The 23201-nt window shown below is 42.2% G+C and overlaps 1 protein-coding gene and 2 long non-coding RNA genes across 9 annotated transcripts in view; 1 reads left to right on the top strand and 2 right to left on the bottom strand.

Moving 5' to 3' along the window:
* The window catches only part of LOC310837308 (vomeronasal type-2 receptor 26-like), a 55841-nt gene extending 39722 nt beyond the window's left edge, over window positions 1-16119 (top strand). For 5 of the 7 annotated variants that reach the window (XM_083723681.1, XM_083723679.1, XM_083723678.1 and 2 more), the window contains 5 exons: window positions 3191-3461; window positions 4178-5002; window positions 13790-14017; window positions 14631-14757; window positions 15188-16119. In XM_083723681.1, the coding sequence (XP_083579807.1) occupies window positions 3201-3461; window positions 4178-5002; window positions 13790-14017; window positions 14631-14757; window positions 15188-16101 (2355 nt within the window). In that variant the 5' untranslated portion in view covers window positions 3191-3200 and the 3' untranslated portion in view covers window positions 16102-16119. The remainder of the gene's footprint in view (window positions 1-3190; window positions 3462-4177; window positions 5003-13789; window positions 14018-14630; window positions 14758-15187) is intronic. The other 2 variants (XM_083723682.1, XM_083723683.1) reach the window with 2 other exon arrangements.
* Window positions 1022-19070, bottom strand: LOC310838221. Its single transcript, XR_014560821.1, has 3 exons — window positions 18026-19070; window positions 2396-2526; window positions 1022-1425 (listed from the first exon to the last, which is right to left on the bottom strand). It is a non-coding gene; the product is annotated as an uncharacterized lncRNA (long non-coding RNA).
* Window positions 19071-19873: 803 nt separating this feature from the next.
* Window positions 19874-23157, bottom strand: LOC310838232. Its single transcript, XR_014560832.1, has 2 exons — window positions 23058-23157; window positions 19874-20199 (listed from the first exon to the last, which is right to left on the bottom strand). It is a non-coding gene; the product is annotated as an uncharacterized lncRNA (long non-coding RNA).
* Window positions 23158-23201: the final 44 nt, after the last annotated feature.

Below are 23201 nucleotides of genomic sequence, written 5' to 3'. Positions count from 1 at the left end.
CAAGACAGCCAGGACTACCTTCTTCCATGAGGATGCATTGAAAACTCCTGAATCCACCCACTGATACCCTCTTGGCAAGCTTTCATAAATCAAGCAGGGCAACGGTTAGGAGATCACATGTATGGGACCATCATGTTTTTTCCCCCAGTGGTTCAAAGAGCAATAGAACCTCAACAGCTGAAAACCTCATTTGCAAGCAATGAGAGTCACTTCAGAAGGTTCCGCAACTTCAGGAATCTACCCCAAACTCCACTACCACCTGCAGTAAAACACACTGTTCTTGAATGTATAATGGAACGTTACATGCTGGACCCCATAGATAACACTGATGTTAATAGGCTTCCTCAGCCCAACTATGTATGATTGAAATTCTTCCAGGGAAAGGTCTCTAACAGATTTCTCTGTCCTGACTCTTCATTGGAAGCTGAATTGAATTGAATCTCTAGTTCGCTGCTACTATATTACTAAACTAAAGCCAGATATTATTGCTACTGTCTAAATCCAATGGACCAGTCAGCTGATTGGGCTATCTCATGAAACCGAACTTCTATTAGCTCATGTGAGTATCTCAGGGCTTATCTCTGTGTTAGAGACCTCCATTGGATGCCCATGAATCTATAGTTCTGAGGCAGTGTGGTGTAGTGATCAGAGAGTTGGACAGGGGCCTAGGACACAAGGGTTTAAATTCCCACTTAATGTCCAAACCTCTAGTATTATTACTGGGAAGGAGGAAAACTTTTCCTATCCATATTATCCACACCATGCAGGACTTTATACACCTTTATCATGTCCTGTCTTGCTGGTCTTGGTCCATCATAGCTATTCTCTAGTTTCCTGGACTTGAGAGTCACATCATTGAGTTCTCACAAACACGTTTTGCTTTGGCTATTCTATGGTTTCCTTCTTTCTTTCTTTTAAATATTTTTTATTAGATTTTCCATTTAAATCACATGCACATTTTTTTACATACTTCTATAACTTAATATATTACTCTGTAAGAGCATCAACATCCTTCCCTCCCTCTTTCTGACTTCCACATATCTTTCCATATTTTTCACATTTCTATAATCACTTATTTACCCTTTGTCAAATTATAATATTTCACCTTCTTGTCGGTAAACCTGTTCCTTATATTTACATTACAAAACATTTCAATTCAGGCCTACAAATGTTTTCAAAAGTTTACAATTTTCTTTCATATAAAATATAAATTTGTTCCAGTCCTTTTGAAACAGTCCGTCACGCTGATTCTGGATCTTCCCCATCAACTTGGCCATCTCTACATACTTCACCATCTTGACCTGCCAATCTTCCAGTGTTGGGAGTTCCTGCTGCTTCCATTTCGAGCCAGAAGTGTTCTTGCAGCCCTTGTGGCATACATAAACATGTTTACCTCTCTTTTATGTATTTCTTCACCAATTAAACCTAATAAAAATGCCTCTGTTTTTTTATTGAACTTATATTTCAAAACCTTTTTTAACTCATTATATATTATATCCCAGAAGGCTTTCACTTGGAGCAAGTCCACCACATGTGGAGGAAATTCTTCTCCTTACACTTCCAACAATTTTTGTCTTGATTAATATAGATTTTAGCAGGTTTGGCAGGTGTGATATACCATCGGTACATCATCTTAAATACATTTTCTTTACACACATGCTGCAAATTTGATTTAGTCCACAGTTTTTCCCACCTTTCAGAATCAATCAGATCCTGGACCCACCTAATCATAACGCTAGATATGCTATAGTTTCTTGGACTTTACTGGTCAATGTTTCCTCAAGTTGAGAAGGGCCCAGATTGAGAGTCCCATCTTTGAGTTCTCACAAACATGTTTTGCTCTGGCTCTGCAGATGCCCATTGAGTCACACACCAATTCCAGGGAGTTGCAGAGGAGGTGGACCTTCTTAACCCTATAATTATCAAAATCATGGTGATTTGTTTATCTAGTCCAGGGATTTCCCCAACGATGGCCTTGGAGTCCACAAATAACAAAACATCAGAATCACAGGCAGCATCAGATAACTTATTGTCACAAGCCTGAAAGAAGAACTGGGTCTTAAACAGCAGAAGCCTGGCCTGAGAGATTTGGGGCTGGCAGGGCTTGTTTTTGTGGGAGGTTCCCTTTTTCTACCTTTGCTTCTGAAGCTACTGTAGGAGTCCAGCTGTGCTTCTAATGTGACTGCTGTCACAAGAGTGTATGATTCTTGCAGGCATAGCCAAGATGATATTTCTGCTGCTGCTGTTTCTGCTGCTAATGCCCCATGGAGCCAGTAGGATGCTGAAAGCAAAATGCCCATTGAACCTATATATGGAATCTGATCCGTTGAATTATTACAGGCCAGGAGACCACCTCATTAGTCAGGTCATATTTCCAAAAGTTTTTATAACTTACCCAATCAACTTTTCACAGCATCCCAAAAACATTGTTATGACGTAAGTGACTTTATGTTACCCAGTCTGCATTCACATTTATTGCTGTTTTCCAGACACAGCATCTAGTTTCTGGCCATGCCCCTTGGTATCCTGCAAACAAAGAGGTTGTTTCTGAACCCTTTCCCTATTTTGGGCTTCAGTTTTATTAATGCAGCTAAAGCATAGTTGATCATCTCATGTCTCATGAGAAAGGGTGTTTCTTTCTAGTCAAGTGTTAACAGCTTTGACAGCTTCCCTTATTCCTTTATTCCCAACTGTCTAAATTAAATGTCCCTGGTGGTGTTGGGGGTATTTGGATTACAACATATCTTAAATAAGTTCTAAATCCACGGTGCAATCTTGCATTTGCGGATCAAAGAATGTGTAAAAATTGGAATATAAGGATACCACCACCTTCCCTTCAAACTCACTGGAATGTTCAAATCAGTATAGGAACCTTACTAGGTAATTCCACCACCCTAAAAAGTTAAGGTGAGTAACCCAAGATAGGCCATTTCTCTCTTTCATATCTTCTCATCTTGTAAATAGTTCTTGCCAACTTAAGGAACTCTAAATGAGCATTTCAATCTAATTCATCCCAGCTCAAACTCTCCTAAATGCTACTCCTTTCTTTGTTGGTGGATCTGGGCAAGATTCTACTCCTTCCTAGCTGCAGAGATTCCCGTTAGATATAACTTGTATAGAGCAAGGAGTTGTTTTCATTTAATGGAGAATGGAAGCTAAAACCATTTTTCGTGTATTCATTTATTTGCAGTTTTTCAGCAATGGACACCTCAGCAGTCCTGTCCATCTTGTTTGCAACCCAGGAGATCACCCGGCATCTTAAGCATTTAGCCAATGTCACCCTGGGCTATAGCATCTATGAGGCCGCTTTTGATGCCAGGACAACTGCTGATGCCATGCTAGACAGTATTCCAAACTACAGCTGCGGAAGAAAGAATAACGTGTTGGCTGTTTTTGAAGCAACTTCTTCTGAAATCACCCACCAAATTTCAAGCATGTTGGGCATCTACAAAATGCCCCAGGTAGGAATTGGAAGGGAAGAGATCAATTGTGTTTAATCCTCTCTGCTGTCTTTCCAGCAGTGGTGAGGAACCCTTTCATGCTCCCAGAAGTTTCTAAACTGCAAAGCCAACCATCTGGCCATAAGCCATGCTTGTACGGACTGATGGAAGTTATACTTCAGCAATATCCTAAGGGCCAAATTTTCTAGGGAACACAAAAGAGTAGCACCCAAAAAGAGAGACCAAAGGGGGGAAATCACATTGCAAGAAAGTGGAAAGCGAGTTAGAAAACCCTCAGCCTCTTCCTGTCTCCCTCCCCAGACTGGCAATAGGAACATGTAGTTGAAAGTACTCCTGGCTCCTAATGAGTTCTTGTTTCTCAGGAAGACCAGTGGATGTCTAACAGCTAACTGAACACAGAAATTTATGTACTTGCACACCTCCATACTGTGTAGCTGCTTAGCCTCTGGCACTCATTCTGTGTAGTGCCCCATTGTGACTCTAGGAAGAGGTTGGGGTGCCATGACCCCACAAGGCCCAGATGCCCTGCTCTGCCCCAGTGTCCATTCTCTGTAAACTCCAGGTCCTCTTCTGAACATGATTCCTCCATCAAAGGCATGGCATACATGTAGAAGCATCTGGTTAGCTACTGTGAGTAGATGGCCCTTTGGCCTGATCATGCAATGAGGCCTTTCTTGTGTATTCCTAAAAAACAACACCACTCCTTTTCATACTAGATCAGTTTTGGCTCTGCTGCTCAGGATCTGAATGACAAAACCCAGTTCCCTTTTATCTATCGGATGGTCCCCAAAGAAGAAACCCAGCACATGGGGATTGTCAAGTTGTTGCTACATTTCGGGTGGACGTGGATCGGTCTCTTTGTTCCAGACAATGACAATGGAGAAAGGTTCCTGAGTGTCTTCACCCTTCTGTTGATCCGCAGTGGGATTTGTGTTGCTTTCTTGGAAAAATTTCATATTTCGACCCTGGGACAAATGTCATCCTTACATTGTAAACCATCTGATTCGAGACAAGTCAAGGTGTTTGTTTATTATGGGGACTCTGAGCACAGAATTTATCCAATCGTGATGTTACAAAGAATTCATGAAGTGAGGAAATCTCAAGGGATAGTCTGGATCACAACAGATCTTCTGGACATTGATGAGATGTTGTTTGGTGGCACAGATTACTTTGAGCCTGCCCAAGGTTCTTTGTCCTTTGTAATGAATACCAAAAAAAGGTCAGAACATGGCTACTATACTCAACTTTCATTTGAAGCTAGACCTGCAGCTGCAGAGTTTTGGTCAAGAGCATTCAGTTGTACATGTTCAAACAGTGTGCTATCCATGGAGGGTTGGACAAGATGCACAGAAATGGAACCACTGGAAACTTTGTCCCTGAAGGAGATGGGGGCAATCTGGTCTCAAGACCGCTACAGCACTTACTACGGCGTCCAGTTTGTGGCCCAGGCCTTAAATATCGCGTATTCATCCAGATCCAAATGGATGTTAATGGCGAGTGGAGGAAACAGATTGGAACTTCAAAGGCTGCAGCCATGGCAGGTCTGTCCTCTCCCCTGTTTTTGCAAATGCTCTATGGAATCCTTTTCAGATTGTATATTTTTTGTAGTTTACGTCATTGTTATTGTTAAATATGCTTAGGTTTCCTATGCCCTGTCTTTAGTTGGACATGTTAATTTTTTTTTAATTGTTCATCTATTTTTGTGGTTCTAAGATACTTTGAAAATTGATTAAAATCTGTTTTAAAAATAATTTGGGAAAGTTAGGGGAATCTTTCAAAGCACAAAATAAGCTATGAAAAATTGTTTTTTTTTAATAAATTTTTATTGAATTTTCAACTTTTTTAACACACAAACACACATAAAAAAAAAATCTCAAATTTCATACCCTTACTTTCGTTACCTTCTTTCATTGTCTTCCCCACACACCCCTTCCCACCTTCCAATTTCGTTAATTATCTCAGCAAGTTATTTCCTCTCATCTCTTAAATACTATTCTTATCTTTTCTTAAAATTTGTCATTTTTACTTGGTCCAGTTTTACTTATCCAATTTTACACATTTAATCCTTTTTCTAAGGTCGGCCCAAATTCTCTCCCACGAATTCCTCCCTTTTTGTGTTAAACCAAAGATCATAATATTTCAATTCAAAATCTCAGATTCTTACTACTCTACTCTCCCCTCCCCCCCCTGGCCCGGTTCCTGTCCCTTCCCAAACCAATGTCCTCAAAAGAAAAAGAAAAAAAACAGTTTAGCCCGGATTTCTCACATCAGAGGCCCTTAAGCCCCAGTTAGTCTCTCTCCACCAGTTTTGTTGATAGTCCTTTTTGTTGGCCCTCTCTTCTCGAGGAAGTTCTGTCACAAGCCCCTCATATTTTCCTCCTTCCAAATCCGTCAGAAGCAGTTTCTGCCCAGGATCCACCAATCTCTCATGCTCCAGCCTGAAGAAGAAGTCCCCATCATACTTATTTAATCTTTTATAGTCCAATATTCCAGTTATTCCAGGGGTTTCTTCTTTTATCTTTCTCTCCTTTTGCAGATTGTAATCCACTGGTCATCTTCTTTGTTTCCTTTGTTCCCAAAGGTTGCAGGCTCTGGATTGATATTCTACTTACTTACTTTATCAAACCTTTATTAGGCATTATGGAAATAAAACCTTAAAAGAGAAAATAACATATAAAAGCCTTGAAATATATATAAAAAAGGCAGCAGTTTGCTAAATGCATATATATATATACATATAGAGTCAGTGGTTTTCCTTGTTATCCTGCTCCTTGGAGGACTGCTACCAAAAACTCAGCTACCCCCGCCGTTACCCTTTGGTCAACGTCGGATAGGTAGAAACCCACACATTCACCTTGCTGCGGTTCCAGACCACCCAAAAGAGGGGACAGCACGCGTTGACGGAGCGTACTGTACAATGGGCAATGAAGGAGAATATGCTCTACAGTGTCCGGGACATTCATAGAGCATCTGCAGAGTCTCTTGTTTCTAGGAATGTTTTGATATCTTCCCCTGACAAATGCTGAGGGAAAAACATTCAAATGGGCCAGCATAAAAGCCCTACGTTGGGCTGGGATTATTAGTTTAGTGACGTAATTGGCTCTGCTATCTAAGATATTTAATTCATAGAATATGGGGGAGCAAATTTTGTTTACAGCTGCCATAATATTTTGTCTCTCGACATCCTTTAGTCTAGTTAGGATATTATGGGAGATATATTGCTCACTAGAATTGTACAGGGGCTCCAGCTCGATGCCTAAAGATTCAATCTTTTTTTCGAGGTGCTGATACCATCTTGATTTATAGGAGTCTTTGAGCAAATCAGCGAGCAGACTTGATGGAGGGCAGCGAAAGTGGCAGCGTAACCAATACTTTATTGAGGTGGACCATGCCCAATATTCCATTGTGTGTATGCCTATTTCTGCACACATTGTTTCATATTTGATCATAGCTGGGAGTCCAAGAATACGTCTCAGAAAGCTAGAGTGAATCTTTTTTAAATCATTGTTATATGCTTGGACCCATAGCGGGATTCCATAGAATATCTGGGATTGCACTTTTGTTTGAAATATCTGATTTGCCGCAGGAATAAATTGATTACCTTTCTGATAATGAAAACAGGCAACTGCTGATGAGATGCACTTTGCCTGTTTTATGGCATTTGTGCGATGGGTTGCCCACCCTAAATTGCTCTGGAATAAGATTCCCAGATACCTATAGATTTTCACTTGTTGGATTTCTTGCCCTCTTATTTTCCATTTCTCTAATTTCCAACCATTCGAGAAGACCAAAATTTTTGTCTTCTCATAGTTTATAGAGAGTTTGTTACATTCGCAATAGAGGATCAGTGAAGATATAAGACGTTTCAGACCCAAGCTCGTTAAGGATAGTAGGACAGCATCGTCTGCGTATAGTAAGAGAGGAACTGGTTTCTGATTAAGTTTAGGGGCATGTGATTCTATTTTTTGAAGGTAATCTGGCAAGTCTGATAAAAATAAATTAAATAGAAAGGGGGCAAGAATACACCCTTGTTTTACCCCTTTCGAGATTGGGATGTCTGATGAGAGGTGACCTTTGATGTTAAGTTTGACTTGACAGGTATTGGAAGAGTGTAGATTTTGCATTAGAATCAATAGGCGCTGATCAATTTTTAATTCTGCGAGTTTCCTCCACAACTTTGGGCGGTCAATTGAGTCGAATGCACCACGAAAATCTACAAAAGCAGCGTATATCTTAGATTGCCTTTGGGATCTGTATTTTTCAACCAGATGCATAAGTATAAGACAGTGGTCTAGTGTGGAGCAACCTTTGGAGAAACCTATTTGTTCTTTCCCTGGTAAATTTAGATTTTTCATCCAGGTAAGGAGTTTAGATAAGAGGTGCTTAGCGTAGATTTTCCCTATCACTGATAGAAGGCTTATCGGTCTATAATTCCTTGGTTCTTTTGGGTCGCCATTTTTAAAGATTGGAATAATTATTGATCTTAGCCATATCTCAGGTATGATCCCATATTTATCTATAAGCGTAAACAGTTGGGCTAAGGGTTCTGCCCACCAATCGATATAGGTCTTAAATAATTCTATTGGTAGACCGTCTGGCCCAGGAGATTTCCCCGATTTGAAATTTTTAACTATCTCTCTAATTTCCTCTTCCTCTACCCTTGGCCACTCCTGGAGTTTAATAATTTTATTTTTGGTGGTTTCATTTCCTTTAAGTTCACTGTGTAGATTGTTAAATACAGATGTAAAGTATTGGAACCATTTGGATTCTGCAGTTGGTGGTAGAGTTAGTTGGTTTTCGGCTTTCAATCCTCCATACACTAGGTTCCAGAACGCTTTGTTGTTTTTGCTCTGAATTGAGTCAAATAATTGTAGCCATTTTTGGGTTGCGTATTTCTGTTTCTTTTCGGCCAGAATGTAATGATATTTTCTTTTTTCATCAAGATAAGAGGGCTCTAGTTTAGTGCGATTATTTTTAAATGTTTGGCGCAGTTTTCTTTTTAGCTTGAAACATTCATCATCAAACCAAGGGCTAGCGGTATGTTTAAGTACCCAAACTTTAGGTGGAGTACTAAGCTCTACAAACATTTGAAAGATTTCATTATAAATTTTCGGAATATCACTGTAGAAATTAGTGATCTTTAAGTTGGATAATACTTGTTTTCTCAGGTTGGCTGTAAGTTTTTGCCCCACTGCTACACTCATTTCCTGGGACCATTTTAATTGGGTCATTTGTTTGTATTGAGAAGGTTCTATGGTATTGTACTTAGTTATTTTGGTTTCGTCCTTTAAGTTAATAGACAACGATAATGGCTGGTGGTCGCTTTCAGTGCGCGTTCCAATTTTGAAGTCCATGATCGAATTTATAATATTATAAGGGACAAGAATATAGTCGATGACACTGCATCCTCGGGGGGAGAAGTATGTAAACTCCCCGCTTCTATCGCCTTTTGTTGAACCATTCACAATCTGCAAATTAAAGTTGTTACATAATTCAAGTAGGCGTAAGCCTTCGTTGTTAACAACCCTGTCTCTGGAGAATCGTCCTATTTTCAGGGCATGTGCGATATCATTATCAGTATTCCAATTTAGTTTGCTACATAGTTGTTCATTGTTGGTTCCTACTCTGGCGTTAAAATCACCTGCTATTATCAGTGAGGCATTTGGGTATTTATCGGTCAGATTTTCTATATAAGAGGTTAGTTGTGACCAGTTTTCACTGCTGCTGTTGTTTTTGGTTGGGGGGATATAGACATTTACAAGTAGCAAAGAATCTTTGTTTTGGGTTAAAAGTAGAGCTTGTGCAAGTGGTAAGCATTCTTCTAGTTGCTTGATTTCAAACCCTAAGCTGTCTTTGATCATACAACAGAACCCTGCTTTCGGCCGGCCCTTCGTGTTTGTTTTCAATGCGGGTTTCGTATAGGAGGTGAAGCCATTGATTTTGATATCTCTAGTTGACCATGTTTCTTGTAGAAGTATTAATTCAAAGTCTTTAAAGAAGTTCATTAGGTCTGGGTCTCCGCCTTTGTTTCCCCACCCTGCGATATTCCAGGACAGCAAGCGTAGGGTCCGTTTTTGAGTTGGTGGCTGGTTGACAGCATTTAGTCATTCTAGTTCTGTTATTAAGTCTAGCGAGGGATTTTGTCTTGTGCAGATACAGCCGTTTGTCGCTGCTTTCGGTGGGGAACATAGTGGTGGATCTTTTAGATTCTTTTTTAAAGTGCGGGAAATTAAAATTTCCTCCCTTTCTTGATTTTCTTCCTTAACTGTTCCTTGTTCCTGAGAAATTTCTGTGGCTGGTGGGCTGTTATGGACAGTTGGACTGTTTTCAGTCTCTACTTCCATTTCTTTGGCCTCATTTGGTGTTGAGCTCAGTGCATCAGGTCTGTTGGAGGTCATCTTTTGTTCGGCAATGTTAAGGTCCTTTGTAGTACTTAAAGTAGGGGTACCTATTTCGTTTGAAGCTAATATTTGATATCTCAGCCAGGAATTTGTGGTTTCATTACTGGAGTTTTTCCTTGCCATTTCATATTCTAAAGGCGGCTGGATTTGAAGCTCTGCATCTATACATTTGAAAGTTCCATTTGTAGCTCTCTTTTTGACTATGCATTTTGGGGAAAAAGCCGGTAAGTGTAAAGTTTGATTGTGTGTTGTTTCTACTGCATTTTGTTGACCCTGTTGGTGAATTTCGGTCAATCTGGCCTGGAGTTTCGTCAATTTACTGAGTATGTTTATTTGTTCTTTATCTGGTAGCTTGGTAAAGTTACTCAGCAGATCTTCTTCTTCTGGGACTGTCCAGTCTATTGTGTCAAGGGCGAGGTTGTTATTTGATGCTACAGTCGCATGGTTTGGGAGCTTAGATTTTTCTTGCATGATTTTCCGGGTAGCTGGCTGCGGTTTCTCCCATCTACTGGGTTCTTCCACGGGAGTAGGGCAGATGTCGGCTTCTGGTGGAATGGCCTTGTTCATCTTGTTCTGTCTGTTAGATGCAATCAATGGTCTGGGTGATATATCTTCAAAGTGTCAGCGCGGGATAATTCCTTTCTGGGCTAAATGAGCCTTTTCCCTTAAGAGTTTGGTTGGAATTCTATGGCTACCAAATCTTAGTAGTACTTTTTTGGAATATCCATCGTTAGTAAGCCTCTTGACTGCTTTTAAGTCAATGCTTCCACCCTCAAGGCTAAGGAGCAGATTTAGATGATGTCTGGCCCAGAAAGGTGACTCCCAATAAGGTAGAGGCCCTCTATATGGAAAGATGTGGAGAACAATCTCACATGGCCTCAGTATCAGGTTGATTGATATTCTCCACCTGGACTTCCTCTTCTTCTCCTTCTTCTTCTTTTTCCCCCAGTTCCAAAGTTATCTCTTCTTCTGCAGCTGCAGAGTTTTTTTCCATTCGCTTAATGCCATCAACAGAGTTGTTTAATTTAAGATTGAAGGTCACCAGCTGTTTACTCATAGCCATACTCTGTTCTTGTAGAATTCCCACAAAAGAAAACATTTTCTCTATCTCTGCCAGTAATTTTCCTTCAGCAGCCATTGCAATGTCTTTAGTTTCCTCCAGGGGGATTACCATCATAATTCTTTTCCAACAGTCTGTTACTTTGTTATTCAAAATTACTTTGTTTCCAGTCAATTCAGTTTTATTGTAGCACTTTTAATCTTTTAATCCAAAAGGATATTTATAACACAGTTCCAGCCTTGGCCAGCCGTTTGACAGCTCTTTTGACAGCTGTCAAACTCTTTATTCTTTTCCTCGGGCTCACACGCAGGGCGCTCCCGGGTTCCCAAAAAGGGGGGGGGGGTTAACCAGAAAAGAAAAACTTCTGAAATTTCTCTCTCCTCCTCTCCAGCACAGTGACTTCTTAGTCCAATTCGTAAAAGTTATCTGTTTAAACACCAAAGTCTTTCCTCCTTAATGCTCCTCTCCTTGCTTTGAAACTTTTGGTGGGGGGGGGAGTGTGGACTTCCTTTTTAACACGTCCCCCGATCGTACTCGAATTCAAGGATAAAAACTTTAGTGCCGAAATTTCATTTTACTCACGGGTTGCTTATTTCAGTCCAAATTTCAGGAAGAAAGACAGCGCTCTTCGGTCATGGCTCGCGGCTTCGCTCCGCCGAGGTAGCGATGAACTCTCAGCACCGCGCCACTCTCCAGTCCACTCCGTAGCCTTTAAAAAGGCTCTTCGCGGGTCGGGGAGGGCGCTTAAGGTGCCCACCGAGTTACCAGGTCCGCGGGCTTCCGCGCCTGCGGTTTTTAAGGGTCCCCATGTCGCCGGCACGGCAAGACCCGTCCTCGACGGAGCCGATTCCCTCCGGAGCTCGGAGGGAATCCGCCATTACCCGTTCGCGCTATCCCGGAAGTCTCTAAGCTATAAAAAATTGTTAAGGAGCAATCTCTCACATAAAGATTAATTAATTACTATATTTGGTTCAAAACAAAAAAAAATTCCTTCCAGTAGCACCTTAAAGACCAACTAAGTCAGTTCTTGGTATGAGCTTTCGTGTGCATGCACACTTCTTCAGATACACTGAAACAGAAGTTTCCAGACCCTTCTATATAGTGAGAAGGTGGGGAGGGGTATTACTCAGAAGGGTGGTGGGAATGGGTGATTGGCAGATGGCTGTGATGAGCCTGTTGACGACTCTTAACGACTGCAATAGGTCTTACAGGAGGAAGCAAGGGGTGAAAAGGTGAAAAATGGCTTTGTCATGTATAATGAGATAAGAATCCAAGGTCTTTGTTCAGGCCAGGTTTCTCCATGGTTTTAAGTTTGGTGATAAGTTGTAATTCAGCAGCTTCTCTTTCCAGTCTATTTCTGATATTCCTTTGTAGTAAAACAGCTACTTTGAGATCTTGTATAGAATGTCCTGGGAGATTGAAGTGTTCTCCTACTGGTTTCTCTGTCTTGTGATTCCTGATGTCCGATTTATGTCCGTTTATTCTTTGGCGTAAGGTCTGGCCTGTTTGTCCAATATAGAGAGCTGAAGGACACTGTTGGCATTTGATGGCTTACACAATGTTAGATGATGAGCAATTAAATAGTCCCGAGATGGTATGTGTGATGTTGTTGGGGCCAGTAATGGTGTTGTCCGGGTGTATGTGGCAGCAAAGTTGGCATCTGGGTTTATTGCAGGCTCTGGTGCCAGTGTCCGTGTTAGGTCTGGTTGTAGTATTATTGTGGGTTAGGAGTTGTTTAAGACTGGGTGGCTGTCTGTAGGCAATGAAAGGTCTTCCTCCCAGAGCTTGAGAAAGAGAACTGTCATTGTCCAGGAGAGGTTGTAGATCTCTGATGATGCGTTGTACTGTTTTAACTTGGGAGCTGTATGTGATGACTAGAGGTGTTCTGTTATTTTCTTTTTTGGGTCTGTCTTGCAGCAAGTTCTCTCTAGGTATCAGTCTGGCTCTGTTGATCTGTTGTCTAACTTCATCTGTTGGGTATTTTAGTTCTAAAAAGGTTTGCTGTAGATCTCTTAGGTGAGAGTCTCTGTCTGTAGAATTGGAACAGATGCGGCTGTAACATAGTGCCTGGCTATATACAATGGACTGTTTGGTATGTTTGGGATGGTAGCTAGAGGCATGTAGATATGTTTGTCGGTCAGTTGGTTTACTGTATAAGGTGGTGTCTATGTGCCCATCCTGTATTTTTATAGTAGTGTCCAAAAAATGTATTTCTTGCATAGATTGATTCATTGTTAGGTTGATTGTGGGGTGAAAATCATTGAATTTCTGGTGGAAGGTGTTCAGGGTCTGTTGACCATGTGTCCAGATGATAAAAATATTGTCAATGTATCGCAGGTACAAGAGAGGTTTGAGTGGGTAGGAGTTTAGGAAACACTGTTCTAAATCTGCCATGAAGATGTTGGCATACTGTGGGGCCATGCGGGTGCCCATTGCTGTGCCAATTAAAAGGCATGCTAGCTTTCTACAGTTGCCAGGTGGTTGCTAGGATGTGTCCTCTATATGTGTTTATTTGAGTCATATGTCCTGTGAATTTATAACCTGATAAAGGACCTGTTGTAATGACGAAAAGGTCATCATTTAGCTGACCCAAGGCCTCTGCCTCAATGTCCTTGATTTAGGACCATTCTCTCAAAACTGGAAAGATGTCTGGAACCTTACTCAATTATCCAAGAAAAACAAGACTACGCCCCACAAAATATCCAAAGTCATGAAAAGCTTTGCTCAATCATATACCCACAAAACATCTTGCAATTATTTTGTTTAAACATAATTTACCCTCATCTCTTAAGGACACAAGCCTGCTGTTTTCTCACAAAATCCGGATATCATGTTTTCTAAAGCTGGTGTTTGCTCTGCCATTCTAGCTTCACACTTTCTTGAAAGAAATTTGGTTTTCCAATTCATCCATAGGAGAGATGCATTCTGATCAGAATGGGGAGCTGACTGCCAACTTTGATATCGTGAACTGGGTCGTATTTCCCAATAGATCTCACAGCAGAAAGAAAGTTGGGAGCATCGAGGGACAGGCATCCTCCGGCATAAAATTCTCCATTAAACCGGAAGCCATTATGTGGCCTGGGAACTTCAGCAAGGTCATTGCATTTATCTGTTTATTTCATTCATTTATTTATCTGTTTATTTGTTGCACTTACACCCCACCTTTTCTCCTCCTTCTTTACGAACTCAGGAGTGGTTTGTGGGCAGCCACGGATGAGACTGCATCTTCGCTTTCACCGGGAAGGATTTGGGAGGCTGATTACTCCCATCTCAGCCTCTAAATTACCTCATGTGTATTACCTCATGTGTGTATCTGAAGAAGTGTGCATGCACACGAAATCTCATACCTAGAACTAACTTAGTTGGTCTTTAAGGTGCTACTGGAAGGAATTTTTTGGTCTAAATTACCTCGTGTGAGCTGGAGAGATCTTCCGTGGCGCCCCTAGCGGAGCCATAGTTTGTTTAATCCTTTGTGTTCAACAATATTTGTGTTCAACAATTAAAAATGAATCTTTATGTCAGAAAGAAAATGGGTTCTCCACAGTTCTACCAAATTTGAAAGGGTCTCACTCCCATTTTAAAGCTTTCTAACCTGGTCTCAGTATTCTAAAAAATATTTTTATTTGAGCATATTTTTAGCCAGGGCCTTCAGATGATGTCTGTAATTTATGCTGGTCTCCTTTTGGTGTTCCTTCTCCTTGTTTTTAGGTTGTGCCTCATTCAAGATGCACTGAAAGCTGCCGCCCTGGATATGCCAGAGTGGCTAAAGAAGGGGAGGCCGTTTGCTGCTACGATTGTGCTCCTTGTGCGGAAGGGACAATCTCCGTTCAGGAAGGTGGGTGACTCCAGAGGAAAGGGAGAGGCAAGATTTCAGGGGGTTCCAGGGATCACCCAGGGTTCGTGCTCTTTTGGAAAATTGAAGACTCAGGGGAGACTGCTGTAGCTTTAAGAAATATGATCTATTTGCATATTTACACCTTCAGTCTGCATGGAGGAAGTCCAGATCTTAGCACATGATCAAGAGCGACTTGTTTACCATAGCAGTGTAGCACTTGAGTGGAAGAAATCTCTCCCAATCAATCTTCAGCCAGCCTAGCCAAAATGGGTACCTCCAGGTTCTCTGCCTTATTCTTCCCAGCACACCTTGCTAAAGACTCTCTTTTCCTGACACCTCAAACGCACACTCCATCACCATGGCAGAAAACAGACAGGTATGGATGTAAGAATTTTGTTAGTAATTCTGAAGTCCTTCTTCTTCTCTTCAGATGCAAAGCATTGCACCAGATGCCCAGACGATCAGCATGCAAATCAAGCGCGAGACAAATGTGTCCCAAAGACTATAACATTTCTCACTTATGAAGAACCCTTGGGGATTGTGCTGGTTTCCTTTGCCCTCTTCTTGTCCTTGACCACTGGCATTGTGAAAGGAATCTTCATTAAATACAAGGAAACTCCCATAGTCAAAGCTAACAATCGGGACTTATCCTATATCCTCCTCATCTCTCTCTTGCTCTCCTTTTTGTCCTCCTTCCTGTTCATCGGCCGGCCAAGCAAAGTGACCTGCCTTCTCCGACAAACAGCCTTCAGCATCATCTTCTCAATTGCTGTCTCTTCTGTTTTGGCAAAAACCATCACTGTGGTGCTGGCCTTCCTGGCCACCAAGCCAGGGAACAAGGTGAGGAGATGGCTGGGGAAGAGTCTGGCCAACTCCATTGTCCTTTCCTGTTCCAGTATGCAGGTTGTCATCTGCAGCATCTGGCTTGGACTCTCCCCACCCTTCCCAGACTCCGACATGCACTCCCAAGCTAGAGAGATCATCCTTCTATGCAATGAGGGATCTGTTGCCATGTTCTACACAGTCCTTGGCTACATGGGCTTCCTGGCTGCCATCTGCTTCACGGTGGCTTTTCTAGCCAGAAAGCTTCCCGGGTCCTTCAATGAAGCCAAGCTAATCACCTTCAGCATGCTGGTCTTCTGCAGTGTTTGGGTGTCCTTTGTTCCCACCTACCTGAGCACCAAGGGGAAGTACATGGTCGCTGTGCAGGTCTTCTCTATGTTGGCCTCCAGTGCTGGGCTTCTGGGCTGCATCTTCCTTCCCAAGTGCCACATTATCATCCTCAGGCCTGATCTGAACACAAAGGCACATCTAGCTACAAAAAGTGAAGGTGGTAGTGTCTGATTCTTAGCTTCTTTGAAGATTCTTATAGAATCATAGAATCATAGAGTTGGAAGAGACCACAAGGGCCATCGAGTCCAACCCCCTGCCAAGCAGGAAACACCATCAGAGCACTCCTGACATATGGTTGACAAGCCTCTGCTTAAAGACCTCCAAAAAAGGAGACTCCACCACACTCCTTGGCAGCAAATTCCACTGTCAAACAGCTCTTATTGTCAGGAAGTTCTTCCTAATGTTCAGGTGGAATCTTTTTTGTTGTAGTTTGGATCCATTGCTCCGTGTCCACTTCTCTGGAGCAGCAGAAAACAACCTTTCTCCCTCCTCTATGTGACATCCTTTTATATATTTGAACATGGCTATCATATCACCCCTTAACCTCCTCTTCTCCAGGCTAAACATGCCCAGCTCCCTTAGCCGTTCCTCATAAGGCATCATTTCCAGGCCTTTGACCATTTTGGTTGCCCTCCTCTGGACACGTTCCAGTTTGTCAATGTCCTTCTTGAACTGTGGTGCCCCGAACTGGACACAGTACTCCAGGTGAGGTCTGACCAGAGCAGAATACAGTGGCACTATTACTTCCCTTGATCTAGATGCAATACTCCTATTGATGCAGCCCAGAATTGCATTGACTTTTTTAGCTGCCGCATCACACAGTTGGGTCATGTCAAGTTTGTGGTCAACCAAGACTCCTAGATTCTTTTCACATGTACTGCTCTCAGGCCAGGTGTCACCCATCTTGCATTTGTGCCTCTCATTTTTTTTCCATTGGCTTCACATAAAATATGATGTTGTAAAGATGGACTCTACCCTGGTTGGTGACAGGAGAATTGCAAATTGTCCTAGGTCATAGACTGTGTGCTCGCAAATTTTCTGCCATAATCATCTCCTTCATTTACACTTCAAGAAAAACCAGTACTAGCTATCACTTAGTAGTAGTAATCATAAACCAATAAGCTCATGTTGGAAAATTTCAGGAATGATAAAGCCACCACATATTTCAAGACAGCCAGGTGTACCCTCTTCCATGAGGATGCATTGAAAACTCCTGAATCCACCCGCTCATACCCTTTTGACAAGCCTTAATAAGTCAAGCAGGGCAACAGTTGGGAGATCACATGGATGGGACCACCTGAGCTCAAACTATTATCTTGACCCATTTGAGTCTTGGTTCTGACCTTGTTATGCATGGAATCAAAGAAGCACAGATAAAAAATAAAATTGTGAAAGGAACTAGTAATGAATGATGAAAGTGAAATGGAGAGGCACAGCAGTCATGTTTTTCTCTGATAGACTTCTTACTGAAGATGTCCATTTCACTGACCTGCACTGGGTAAGCTGTTGGAAATCAAGCCCATATCAGGAGAAACTGGCAACTCTCCCAGGCACCCGGCCTGATCTCCTGTTGACCTCCCTGGCTGCATTCCCCAGCAAGATCCAGGCTAGGTCGCAATAGGCGATCCTTCTCAGCGTGAGAAGAACACACACCCTCTTTCCTGCCCCCCACCCCCAGGCAGGGGAAAGAGATCGACAGAAACGTATTTACATGCCTTTATTTCTGTCTTTGCAGCATTACAAAAAACATGACTGCTCTCTTCAAGCTCTAGCAGTCTAGTAGCTAACACTTCCTGCACTTCCGGGACAGGAACAAACGGAAGAGCTCATATTACACTCTGAGCTAATTCCGGTGCTTCGCACTGTGAATTGACTGTCCCTCTGTTTCCCACGGGCAGTCCCAACATTCCCATCATGTTTACTTTTCAAGCTAGCACTTTGCAGCTGCATTGCATCCATATCGTAACATATGGTATTTAATTTGTTCTTAATCTTCTAACATTCAGCAGCACTGGATGATCCAAACTTCAAGTATTATTAAGCGAGAGGAAGGGGGGGAAATTGCCTATTTCCACCACACCATGACATGTCTCACCTTATTTGCCTTCATCCCTCATGACTTCTCTGCTGTTCCTTGAAGTTTTCTGAAATTGTTTCTTCCTCAGGTCTAGCAAGTCACAGACTGACAAGCCTATCAGCGAGTTCTTACAAACATGTTTTTCCCCAGTCCTGCCTCTGCCCCAAAGGCTTCAGGATGATTTGCAGGTGTCACAAATTGAAGCCAAGACCTTCAGCGGGTATATAGTCCATGTTCTGCTGTGCCCCTATATTATTGTTTCATCCATCTAATGCATTTTCGCTCTCTAGACAACTGTAACCTTTGGTAAAAGATACCATAGCCCCCATGTTTTACCTTTTCATCATCTGCCACAAATACCCAAAGCATTAAGCCTGGGTCTGACTGTTAACTGTCTCTCACTTTGCTGGGGTTTGAAGCTCATTCTGTCTGTGACATCATACACTGATGTCACAATGAAACATCTGCATTCATCCATGCTAACGTCACTGGCCAATGTCACTCCTGCAATATCTGATGGACTTGTTACTGAAAATGTCCATTTCACTGACCAGAACTGGTGTAAATATATATTGTCTTAAAATCCTGACTGTGATTCAAAGAGCAAGAACCTCAATAGCTGAAAACTTCATTTGCAAGCAGTGAATCACTTCAGAAGGTTCCACATCTTCAAGAATCTGCCCCTAACTCCACTAACACATGCAGGGGAGAAAAACATTTTCCTATCCATATTATCTACACCGTACGGGAGTTTATCAACCTCTATCATGTCCTGCCTTGCTCGTCTTGATCCATCATAGCTATTTTATAATTTTCTGGACTTTACTGAAGTTATTGTTTCCTCAAGTTCAGCAGGGCCCAGATTGACAGCCCCATCTTTGAGTTCTCACAAACATGCTTTACTCTGGCTCTGCAGCTGCCCATTGAGTCACACACCGATTCCAGGGAGTTACAGAGGAGGTGGACCTTCTTAACCTTATGATTTTCAAAATCATAATTTTGATAATTTATGTAGTCCAAGGATTTCCCCAACGGTGGCCTTTGAGTTCACAAATAACATAAACATCAGAATCACAGGCAGAATGAGATAACTTATTGTCACAAGCCTGCAAAAACTGGGTCATAAATATCAGAAGCTGGACCTGAGAGATTTGGGGCTGGCAGGGTTCATTTCTGTGGGAGGGTTCTTTTTTCTACCTTTGCTTCTGAAGCTACTGCAAAGGTCCACCTGTGCTTCTAATGTTACTGCTGTCACAAGAATGTATCACTCTTGCAGGCATAGCCAGGATATTGCTGCTGCTGCTGCTGCTGCTATTTGTGCTTCTAATGCCCCATGGAGCTAGTAGGATGCTGAAAGCTAAATGCCCATTGAACCTAAATATGGAATCGGAACTGTTGGATTATTACAGGCCAGGAGACCACCTCATGAGTGGTGCCACCCACCCCTAGTTGAGAAAGTCGCTCCAGAAGGATACCATGGTCGATGGTATCAAAAGGTCAAGAAGAATCAACAGGGACAAGTTTCCCTTGTCTTTCCCTTGACAGAGGCCATCATACAGGGCGACCAGAGCAGTTTCTGTGTCAAAACTGGGCCTAAACCCCAATTGAAATGGATCCAGAAAATCAGTTTCTTCCAAAAGCGCCTGGATCTTCTCCGCGACCATTCACTCCAGAACCTTGCCCAGAAAAGGGAGATTAGCACTTATCCACCATCCCCCTTGCTATTTATACTTCTGCGTGTGTGGGGAAAGGACCACTGTCTCCCGTCTGCACTTATGGGTGAGATGATTTATCTCACAAAATGTCTTTCCCAAGCATTAATGGGCAATGCAACCTAAAAAGAACGCTCAACATGTTAAGACACAGTAGGGCAACAGAAAGATTTTCAAAACTTTATTGTGTCCCCTCATATATATTTTTTTTGAAAAAGATAAAAAGAGAGGTTTATCAATATATATACATATATGCATGCTTAATCATTATTGGCATTTTAATCCTGCTCCACAAGTAAGCTCCCAAGATTGACTCACAAATATCAAGGAGAAGACAGATCCTGCCCTCAGCTCACAATCAAAGAGACACAACACAAAAGTGGACTGGGAGGGAAAAGGGGAACAGCATGTTCAGGCAACCATCATTAGACTCTCAGGAGAGCCATGTAGTCTCATCTCTCCTTCACCCTGATGAAACAGCTGCTGAATAAGTCCACTTATTAGGAATATCAAGTGCCGATAAACATAGGTTATTTGTGTTTCAAACACCTGCTGGACTTCAGCACCTAACAAGCTCATCAGCTGCATATTCCTGCGTTGCAGAAATTTGGACACGATCCTCAAGGTCCCTTCCAACTCGATGATTTGACAATTCTATTGCAAGCAGTGGCAGGCCCATCAGAAGATCCTTGAGAAATGGAACGCCAGGTTCATGCAGCAGGGTCATCCGCAAGACACCGGAACACCTGATGATCCTTCTATCGTCTCTTCACTTTCATGTTTGATAATTGCAGTGAGTAGCTTTGCCTAAAGCAACGCCCTCCCAACCCTTTTGGGCTGCAATCCAATAGCCACTTACTTGGGAGGAGGCCCCACTAAACTGAATGGGAATTCTGAGCAGAGATGCTAGGACTGCACTGTTGCCATTACAGGAAACTTTTGCCCAGGAAGACACAAGATCTACCCACCCGGGAAGAATGGCAGATGAAGGTGATGGACTTCATGGAACTGGCGGAAATGACTGGCAGAATCCGAGACCAGGGGGAAGAGTCGGTGGAAGAAGATTGGAAGAAATTTAAAGTTTATTTACAGAAACATTGTAAAATTAAGGAATGTTAGAAGGAGGCTAGAATGAAGTTATGTGGCTTTAGCAGAAATATTATAAAGGATTAAGTAAAAATAGATTGTTAATGGATGAAAGGAGGAAAGGTAAAGTTACATTATATTAAGATAAATTATAGGATAAAAATTGGGAAAGATGGAAAGGATTTGCTGAAATAGCTAACTGAACTAGAATACGAAAAAGGGAGGTGCGAGGAGGTCAAGGAAACAAGTAAATGAAAGATAAGTTTTGGGAAGGTTCGTTGTGTTTTTTAATTGTTTCTATTTTTCTGCTTTTCTGTTTTCTATAATTTTTTCTTTTTCTCTCTATTCTCTTTCTTTATTGTGATGTGTTGTTAAGTTTTTGTTTAACTTGGAATTATCTCTTTCTCTTTTTGTAACATTTAAAACTTTAATAAATATTATTTTTAAAAAAAATTGCCCATACACAGAACCTCCTCCCCCTAAACGAAATTCTCACCCCTGAAAAGCATGAAGTTTCATTCCCTTGCTATGCGCAGCATGAGGACTCTACATAGAACAATTAATGCAGAAAAGCTGAAATAGGAGAATGGACTGCTTTTTCTCTGCCTACACAATATGGACTCCTCTGCTGGTGGCCCGCCTACCCCGAGCGTAAACCTATTAAATTATCTTATTTTCTAGCATAACTGTGTCCCCTCCCCTCCTTGTGGAAATGGGAAATGGGTCACATGGTAGTGCGGAACTTCACCTCTCACTGTGAGGATGTGGCGGCTGTGAGGGTGTTAAGGTGAAGGTGAAGGTAAAGGTACCCCTGACCATTAGGTCCAGTCACAGACGACTCTGGGGTTGCGGTGCTTATCTCGCTCTATAGGCCGAGGAAGCCAACGTTTGTCCGCAGTTTTTCCAGGTCATGTGGCCAGCAAGACTAAGCCGCTTCTGGCGAACCAGAGCAGCACACAGAAATGCCGTTTACCCACCAGAGCAGTACCTATTTATCTACTTGCACTTTGACGTGCTTTCGAACTGCTAGGTTGGCAGGAGCAGGGACCGAAAAACAGGAGCTCACCCCATTGCGGGGATTCGAATCGCCTACCTTCTCATCGGCTAGCCCTAGGCTCTATGGTTTAGACCACAGCGCCACTCGCGTCCCAATGTGAGGGTGGTAGGAAAGGGCAATAGAGTCGGGGAGGGAATAGCGAGGTAGAAATTCTGCAAAGCCAATTATCCGTGAGGCCAGTGTAGCCACGTAATGACGTGGCCTGACCACAAAGCTGTTAAGAGCCAGTCCAATTGACTGCTGGAGTGGAAAGCTGACTCAGATAAGGTGCAAGGAGGAGTCCACATGTACGGGGGGGGGGGGAGTTTGGGTTGAGTAACTGTGTTTTCAAGGACTGTGGTTGGATGGGAGATAGTGGGGTGGCAGAAGGTTGTTGCGGAGAATGTGGAACAGTGTTTTTCACGTGTTTTTTTCCTATATTGGGAGTTGCACTGCTAATGGATTTGTTCTCACAGATTCTTTGGGCTCTGCCCAGTAATGCATTGCTGAATAAAAGTCTGACTAAATGGGAATCTGGTTTGAGCCTCCCTGATGAACCTCCAAAGGGAATTTTCTTCCACAGCCCACAACTGGAAAGCACTTTCTTTCCCTGGTCCTCCTTACCTGCATCCTCCTGCTACTGGGCCATGGGTGCGAGGGATAAGCACCCTGCATGCTATGAGAGGTTACAACTGCAAAGTCACAAAATACGGACCCTGCTCTCAGACTTTACTTTATGCATTCTGTACTTGACCTCCTTTGTAATGCTCTATTTTGAATTTTTTAAGATTCCTGTTAATTATGTTGCTTTGAATGCACGGTGGTACCTTGGGTTACAGACGCTTCAGGTTACAGACGCTTCAGGTTACAGACACTTCAGGTTACAGACTCCGCTAACCCAGAAATAGTACCTTGGGTCAAGAACTTTGCTTCAGGATGAGAACAGAAATTGTGCGGCAGCAGCTAAAGTGGTACCTCAGGTTAAGAACAGTGTCAGGTTAAGAACAGACCTCCAGAATGAATTAAGTTCTTAACCCGAGGTAGCACTGTATAAATATCTTCAGTAATGTTTTATTCTGGGTTTTTTATAATTTGATATTTTAATGTGTCATAAACCACTTTTTTTTTCTTAAAACTATAAAGCGGCTTAGAAATGAATAATAATAATAAGAGCTGCATTAAAGTTTAGCAATAATTGTGCATCGATATAGCTAACAGTGATAGAATACCCCAATTACAGATAGGTAGCCGTGTTGGTCTGCCATAGTCAAAACAAAAAAAATTCCTTCCAGTAGCACCTTAAAGACCAACTAAGTCAGTTCTTGGTATGAGCTTTCGTGTGAGAAGGTGGGGAGGGGTA

This window comes from Podarcis gaigeae (assembly GCF_964106915.1).
Source record: "Podarcis gaigeae genome assembly, chromosome: 2".
In the NCBI taxonomy this organism is placed as follows: domain Eukaryota; kingdom Metazoa; phylum Chordata; class Lepidosauria; order Squamata; family Lacertidae; genus Podarcis; species Podarcis gaigeae.
This window is presented reverse-complemented; position numbering and strand designations above follow the sequence as displayed.